The 8,214-nt window shown below is 37.4% G+C and overlaps 1 protein-coding gene across 2 annotated transcripts; it reads left to right on the forward strand.

Annotated features, from left to right (window-relative positions):
* Positions 1-2,784: 2,784 nt before the first annotated feature.
* clic3 (CLIC family member 3) lies at positions 2,785-7,141 on the forward strand. 2 transcript variants are annotated; one of them, XM_085281215.1, is made up of 7 exons: positions 2,785-2,924; positions 3,067-3,175; positions 3,617-3,726; positions 5,548-5,673; positions 5,801-5,907; positions 5,999-6,174; positions 6,341-7,141. In XM_085281215.1, the coding sequence occupies exons 2-7, from the start codon at positions 3,140-3,142 to the stop codon at positions 6,503-6,505; spliced, it is 720 nt and encodes a 239-aa protein (XP_085137341.1). In that variant the 5' UTR covers positions 2,785-2,924; positions 3,067-3,139; the 3' UTR covers positions 6,506-7,141. The 2 variants fall into 2 exon arrangements, with proteins under 2 accessions (XP_085137341.1, XP_085137342.1); XM_085281216.1 differs by having other exon boundaries at positions 2,819-2,924; positions 3,064-3,175.
* Positions 7,142-8,214: the final 1,073 nt, after the last annotated feature.

An 8,214-nucleotide genomic window follows, 5' to 3' on the forward strand; every position in this document is an offset into this window, starting at 1 on the left:
AAAGGAACATCATAGTCATAGTCATACCCTGTAAATAATGGTAATCGCATGTATGTTTAATATGCCATCCCTTTAGTAAAACCATGTTTTATATAACATATTTGGTTTATGTTGTGCTTATGTTAAAACTGTTTTTACACCATATTTGTTGCACATATGACAATTTAGTTTCAATTGTTGAAGAATTTATTCAAAGAATATTCGAGTGTTTCAAAAGCAGAACAACATCCTGTTTGATCCTGGACAAAATAATACACTAAACTGCTTTCATCAACATGTATTTGAGTGTGTGAAATCAGCTTATGGAATTCACAGCACAAAAAGTCACAGATGACTGATAAAGACAGGTCACACCCTTATGATTTCCTTCCTCAGTCTTCCTCGCCTGTGGAATAATACAATGTTGTAGGGGTTGTGTCACAGCTACAGCAGTCTGCTTCTTTCTAGTGATGTTATCTCACTCATTCAGCTTTCACCATTTTTTTCTCTTTACATCCTTGAGGGTGTTTCTTTCTCTTCTTGCCAACCGGAACACAAGTCTCGGTGGTGAATGCTTGTTACACAAGAGCATTTTTATTCAGTCATGAATGCAGATCGACAACTAGAAACAGCTGTGGAAAATGTCCAATATAAACATATCAAACTGAATGGGAAACACTGGGTCTAAAAATGTCTTCAGTGCAACTGCTTAATTTATATCTGAAATGGAAAGCATGCAGAAAATAATGTGGCCAAAAAGAAAAGAAAAAAAGAGTTGAATAATAAATTCAACAATGATATTTAAGATACAATATCACCTTTGTGGCAGTATTTTGGATAGCCCTCTTTCCAGTTCCACTGTGAGGGTACCACAGTGTGCAAAATGTGACTCATCAGCTAGTGGAGAATTTTTCTTTATAGCATGGGGAAGCAGCCACAAGCAGTCAAAACATCCTTTGGAAAACTACTGCACCATGCTATTGATGTTCCAGCAGCATGTGATATACTTCAAACTTTGCTCCGTGAGATAACTGTAATTCCTTCCTCCAAAACGTCAATATGTCCTTTAGAGTCGATTCCTCAAAGACGTTCTACCATTAATTAATGTTTCAGTCTTAAGTATGATCAACCTGTCTCTATTAATTGGAAAGATACCACAGGGCTTCAAGCTGGCAGTAGTTAAACTGTTACTTAAAAACCTATCACTTGACCTAGATGGTTTAGCTAATTATAGGCCAATCTCCAACTTTCCTTTTTATCTCAAAAATTCATGAAAGAGTAGTTGTTACAGAGCTAACTGATCATCTGCAGAGCAATGGTTTAATTCAAGAGATTCAGTCAGGTTTCAGAGCCCATGACAGTACAGAAACAGCTTTAGTGAAGGTTATAAATGATCTTCTTATGGCCTGAAAGTGGACCCATCTTTGTGAGTGTCCTCTGAGACCTCAGTACAGTGTTTGACACTGTAATCCATAATATATTTTTACAGTGATTAGAGCATGCTGTAGGTATTAAAGATACTGCACAGCAGTGGTTTGAATCATATCTATATACATATTTGTTCACGTAAATGGAGAATCCTCTCTTCACCCACTGAGGTTAATTATAGAGTTCCACAGGGTTCAGTGCTAGGACCAATTCTGTTTACATTATATGTGCTTCCTTTAGGCAGTATCATCAGAAGGAATAGCCTTCATTTTCAGTGCTATGCAGATGACACCCAACTTTATCTATTAATGAAGCCAGATACAACACACCAATTAGTTAAACTGCACGAATATCTTAAAGACATAAAGACCTCGATGACCTCAACTTTTCTTCTTCTAAATTCAGTTAAACCTGAGGTTATTGCACTTGGCCCTAAAAAACTTAGAAAGGTGGTATCAGACCAGATTCTTACTCTGGATGACTTTACCTTGGCCTCCAGTAACACTGTCAGGAATATTGGAGTCATGTTTAACCAGGATATGTCCTTGTGCATATTAAACTGATATGTAGAAGTGCTTTCTTCTATTTGTGCAATATCTCTAAAATTAGAAACGTCCTATCTGATAAACTAGTTTGTGCATTTATTACTTCTTGGCTGGACAATTGAATTCGTTATTATCAGGCTGTTCTAAAAACTCCCTGGAAGCCTGCAGTTGATCCAAAATGCTGCAGTTAATTAAAGGACTGAAAGGGACTAGAAATACAGAGCAGATTTCTCCTATACTGGATTCTCTTCATTGACTCCCTGTTAAATCCAGAATCAAATTTAAAATCCTTGTCATCAAATACATTGTCTTGAATAATCAGGCCCGTGTTATCTTAAAGACCTCATAGTATTGTGTAATGCCATTAGAGCATTTAGCTCTCAGACTGCTGGTTTACTCGTGGTTCCTAGCAATAGACTGGAAGCAGAGCCTTCAGGCCCCTCTTCTCTGGGCTTCCAGTTTGGATTCAGGAGACAGACATCTTGGTGTCATATGATTTGCAAGGGTTTTCTCTGTTTTTGGTCTATTAATGTAGGGTTTTTACTTTACAATATAAAGCGTTATGAGGCACCTGTTGTTGTGATTTGTGATGAATAAAGTTTAAATTAACTGAACTGAAAGTAAGCAAGCTTGAAACTATAGAAATAGTCCACTTTTTTGATGACTCCTTTTTGTCTAACTGATCTTTTCTGCTAGATAGCAATTTACAAAGAGCAAGCCAGGGCTGAAAGAGTCATATTGGACAGACAGAAAGATTTCATCGACAGAATATGCTGGAAGTGAAGCCAGATCCAGATTTGCTGGTCTGACTGGTAACTCCAGAGGAGGTGTAGGCTGCCACTCAATGCTGGAGAGGTGTGGTGGCAGAACAACAAACCCCAGAAACAGGTGAAGAGTAGAGCAATTAAATAATACAGGTGGAGGAAAGATAAAGTACTGGTCTTGCATCCAGTGCTAGCTGTGATCACCAGTGTGAGTATATATATATATATATATATATGTGTGCTTTATTTAAAAACAGAGAGAAAGAAATAGGTAAGGAGGTGTGTCAGAAAATTGCAAATGTCTTTACTTCAGTCACTATCACAGCTCTGCCTTGTCCTTTCATCAGCAGTGACAGAAAGAAATCAGTTTGTGGAACCAGCAGAGGTACGTGGACATCAGTGGAAAGACGGAGAGAAAGTAAGATGGCCGAGGAGCCAAAGATTGAACTCTTTGTAAAGGTAAGACATACAACAATCTTGACGTGTTACAGTCTAAGCAAAAACCCTTCCCATTCCCAGCTACTTGGTAACACAAGGTGACATTTTCCTGTTTGTTTACATCTAAAGTGACAGAAATGTGTCAAAAAAAAGCTTTTAACTTTAGCAAACTACAGTATTTCAGTGTATTTAAACTGTAGTAAAGCATACAATGCAGGATATGGCAGAGATACAAACCAGTATTACAATAATAGGCTTTTTAATCTGGGTGTGAAATTCCTTTGCAGTTAGCTTAAACTGCCAGAGCAGAGCAGGCTTAACGAGAATACCTGTGTAGGTGCTCATGGTTTTGTTAGATCCTGATACTAGAACCCACGTACAATTGTGCAATTTTATGATCATAAAAGCTTGTTTTATACTCATCTGCTGTGACTGCAAAGTGTCTTTGTTTCTGTCTGTCAGGCCAGTTATGATGCTGAGAGTGTGGGGAACTGCCCTTTCTGTCAGAGACTCTTCATGATTCTTTGGTTAAAAGGGGCCAACTTTACCCTGACCACTGTAGACATGAAGAGGTGAGAGCACATTTTATTCGTTTTTCAAAAAGTCTTGTAGAATCTTTAAGAGCTGGGCACAAAGGAGACTGGCTTCATACTGCTTTTTTGATGTAGTCTCAACAAAACTACTATTTACATTGTTTTTCACAAGTTGCATTCAAGGACAGAGAGTTGCATTTGTAAAAGAAATGGGAGGAAAGTCTGATTTACATTATAAAAGCCACCCAACAATGAAAACCTGCCAACACCTCACCCTCCACCAACCCCACTGAGTTCAGGAAAGGTTACAGGGACACTAAATGCTATGCAAGAAACAGCCACAGCAATAAAACATATAGGCAGGCAAATTATTTACATTCATACAGGATTCAGTTTTTGGTAAAAAATTGGTAAAAACTGGTAAAAAATTTATTATGTGAAATGGTAGATTACTGAACAGAAAAGACTGCTGCCTGGTGTAGGCCAAAGGGCTGAGATTCTGAAGCAGTCACACAAATGACCGCAATAGGTTACGAATGATAAGATGCTGAAAACGAGTACAAAGAGATATTTGTGAAGACAGATAACAAGATGACGCAAACAAATATTTTACACACCTGCAAAGAAACACAAAACCTCCACAAGATTCAAAACAATAACAAAAAAAAAAAGAAAAAAAGAAAAGGTTTGAGAAACACTAGTGAGAAAAACAAATGGTCAGCAAACAGTTGTAACTGACTCAAAAGTGACACAAAATTAAAGCAAACAAGCTCAAAATAATCAGGTTTATATCTAAAACAAATCAGTTTCCATTCCATTTTTAAAAAGGCAAAAACACAAATGTTGTGTTCACTTGTTGACACTGCCCCCAAGTGTCAGTAAAATCAGATATTGCAGGTTTAAGAAAACAAACACACACACGGGAAGCTGAATGATATTTACAATGTATGAGTGAGAATCAGTTGTAAGAAACACCAAAACCAACAATAAAAGAATAAACCCCCCACGCAAAGGTTTGACATCAAATTTAAAGCTGTCCTTCTGATGAACAGGCAGCGGAAAGGGAGGGGGCAAGGAGCAAAATATGCTGCACTTAACATAAACAACATGAAAGTTAAGTATATAAAATACACTATTTAGATCATATAAAAATAGGAAGCTTTCATTCCGGTGTCTCAAAAATTCTGTAAGAAGGTGTTAAGATGGTTGCTTGTACTCCAGCAGTCATTGCTTCTTCATGTTTTGCAAAAGGGGGAAATAATGAAGCCCTGTTAATCTATAGCACAAAACAAAAGCAGCTCAATGGTTTCAAACCCGTGTTTGTATTTTTTTTGTTAAACTTATCATGTCAGTCTATTTTTCACTCAGTAGGAATCACTACAAACCAAATTTAGACTGGTAAATGTGCCTGATTCTAGAAGAACACTTGCACTCGTAAACTAATTCATAGCCATAAAACACATTTGGTAGTGAGAACAAACCGCAGCGGATATTAAGTCTTTACCCCTTTAAAATTTAATTAGGAGTAATCCTTGAAGCTCTTTTCTGAATAGAACAATTTTTGTCATATTTCAGGCCTACTTATAGAACAAAAACCACTGGGCATGCATCAGAAGTCAGCGAGGGTGGTCTCTACCTATGCAGCTACTTTGAAAAAAAAAAAAAAGCCAGAAATTACTCTAATCATCAATGGTCATCATAGCATGGCTTTATTTATATATACTGAAGTGTCAAAACACATCATTAGAAAGTGATCCTAGCATGCTTTTCCATAGCATTTTCTTGGTTTAGGCTGGGAAGTTAAACATTTTAACTTTCTGATCAAGTGTGCCAAAATAAGCCTTCACTGATCTGTTGCAGGGCTCCGGATGTACTGAAGGATTTGGCTCCAGGCTCTCAGCCTCCCTTTCTCATCTACAATGATGAAGTCAAAACGGACACTAATAAGATTGAGGAGTTCCTGGAGGAGACCTTAGCCCCTCCACAGTGAGCAAAGTGCATCTTGCTTCAAACATATGAACCACAGTCTTTTCAGTCCTTGAAACACACTGCATATCTAACCCATCACTGCAACACCAAACATTAACAAAATGTTTTATTTGATTAACAACAGGCACCCAAAATTGTGCTGTCGTTACAAAGAGTCCAACAGTGTTGGAGAAGACATCTTCCGAAAATTCTCAGGATATATCAAGAATCCCAATCCTGGTTTAAATGACAGTAAGAATTTTGAAACTTTCAAGTCACTTATGCTATATATATGATGGAAAGAGCCACCATGGGTTAACAGAAAGCCTGCAACTTCTTTCAGTGCTCGAGAAGAAATTTCTTTCCACTCTGGTGAAGCTGAACATGTATCTAGAAACTCCTCTCCCTCACGAGCTGGCCAAAAACCCAGATCTTACTGTGTCTTCACGTCTCTTCCTGGATGGTGACAGCCTTACCTTGGCAGATTGCAACTTGCTTCCCAAACTCAACATTGTCAAGGTGAACAGAATTCAGCAATCCTATGTGTATACAAACCTTTCGTTTTGTTTTGTTTTTTAATCCTGAAGAAGAGAGAAATATTCACTGTTATCTGAATAGTAGAGATGATTTGAGAAATGTAATGAGTCATTCCTGGACTTATTTGTAAAAATTGCTCTTCCCTCAGGTGGTGATCAAGGAGTACCGTGACTTTGCCATCCCTGCAGAGCTCAAAGGTCTGACACGTTACCTAGAGAATGCCTACAAACGGGACGAGTTTCGCCACACCTGCCCAAATGACTCAGAGATTCTCCTCGCCTACCATTCTGTCGCCCAGTACCTAAGCAAATAGAGGAGTGAACCTAAACAGCATTCATGAAATTAAAGAAAGTAAAAACAGAAAGAGATAAAATGCAGATGACTCAGATATACCATGTTGAAAATTAAGTTCTATATCTGTTTAAATTACATCTGTGTGGACAATAAAAAAAATGGCAGTTTAATCATTTACTTTCTATAAAAAGTATAGTTGTTACCATGACTTTGGCTCCCTCTAGTGTTTCTCGAGTGTTTTTGTAAATGCCGTGTACGTGCGTGTTTTGTGTCTGAACGTAATGTTAAGTGCACTTAATTCAAATCAGATTTTAAACTACACATTATTTTAGCATACACATAAAAAGATGAATGACTGTACATAACTCCTCTTTACATATTTTTATATAGTGACTGCATATTAGCAGTGACAGTATGAGAATGGTTTAATTTAAATGCATAAATGGAGGGTGAAGGAAAGAGTATATCTATTTATATGGACATTATGGACATACATTAAAGGTTAAATATGAAAAAGTGGCTAATGTTGGTACATGAATGTTTGTATATGAATTTATTAGCTACTAAATTTTTGCTTTAAAGTTGTCATGAGTAATCGTTTTTATATTAAAGTTGTATGGTGAATGCAGATTTTTCATCATCATGGAATCCAAAACATTGGATGAAACTTAATCAGTTTTGTTAATAGCAAATGAATTATGGTAATAAAATTATTGATTACATGTCTATATGACTCTTGATGTATTTATTTCTATGGAAGCAGTATTTCATGCAATATAGCAGTAAAATTCACTTTCCAAATCTACCTGACCCTATATACAAAAGTAATTGCCCCCTAAACTTAATGCCTGTTCGTGCCAGCCTTGACAGCAAGAACTGCAGTGAAGTGTTTACAATAACTGGCAATGCGTCTTTAACATCACTGTGGAGGAATGATCATCTCTGCTTGGCAGAATTGTTTTACTTCAGCCATAATGAGAGTTTTTGAACTTGAACAGCCTGATTACGGTCATGCCAAAGCATCTCAACCTGGTTTAAGTCCGGGCTTTGGCTATAAGTAACTCCAAAACCTTCTTTTTGTTTTGTTTTTTGAACAATACAGAGGTGGACTTCTGGTGTGTTTCTGATCATTGTCCCTCTGTATTGCCCAACTGCTCTTGAGATTCAGGGAATAAACTGATGGGTGGAGATTTTCCTTCAGGGTTTTCTGTTAGAGAGAGGAATTAATGGCAAGTCATGCAGTCATGCAGGTCTTGAAGCAGCAAAGTAGCCCCAGACCATCACACTACCACCATGTTTGAATGTTGGTATGATGTTCCTTTTATCAAATGCTGTGTTTGTTTTATGTGGGATTTAACAGGCCCCAAGTCTTCCACAAAGATTGACTTTTGTCTTGTCAGTCCACAGAGTACTTTCCCCAAACTTTCAGGGATGTTTTATTGACAAATTTTAGATGAGCCTCTGTGTTCCTTTTGGTTAGCATTGGTTTTTGCCATTGGATTTTTCCCATGGATGCCATTTTTGCCCACTCTCTCTTTTTTAAATTGTTGAATAATAATGAACTCTCACTTTACTTGAGGCAAGTGAGGCCTACAGTTCTTTAGAACGTGTTCTGGGTCCTTCTGTGACCTTCTGAATGATTCGTCAATGTGCTCTTGGAGGTTTTTTGGTATGGTTGCATAAACCCTACTGTTCCAGGTTTTCTCTATTTGTGGATAATGGTTCACC

Source organism: Mchenga conophoros, linkage group LG7 (genome assembly GCF_057382185.1).
Source record: "Mchenga conophoros isolate Kocher_MC1m ecotype Shallow Benthic linkage group LG7, M_conophoros_male_GT1.1, whole genome shotgun sequence".
Lineage (NCBI taxonomy): Eukaryota > Metazoa > Chordata > Actinopteri > Cichliformes > Cichlidae > Mchenga > Mchenga conophoros.

What these genes read in the sequence shown, in the direction of transcription:
- clic3 (XM_085281215.1), top strand. Translation starts at nt 3,140, where the DNA reads ATGGCCGAGGAGCCAAAGATTGAACTCTTTGTAAAG. An exon ending in AGATTGAACTCTTTGTAAAG is followed by an intron (nt 3,176 to 3,616) that starts GTAAGACATACA and finishes TCTGTCTGTCAG; the next exon opens with GCCAGTTATGATGCTGAGAG. An exon ending in GAGACCTTAGCCCCTCCACA is followed by an intron (nt 5,674 to 5,800) that starts GTGAGCAAAGTG and finishes GATTAACAACAG; the next exon opens with GCACCCAAAATTGTGCTGTC.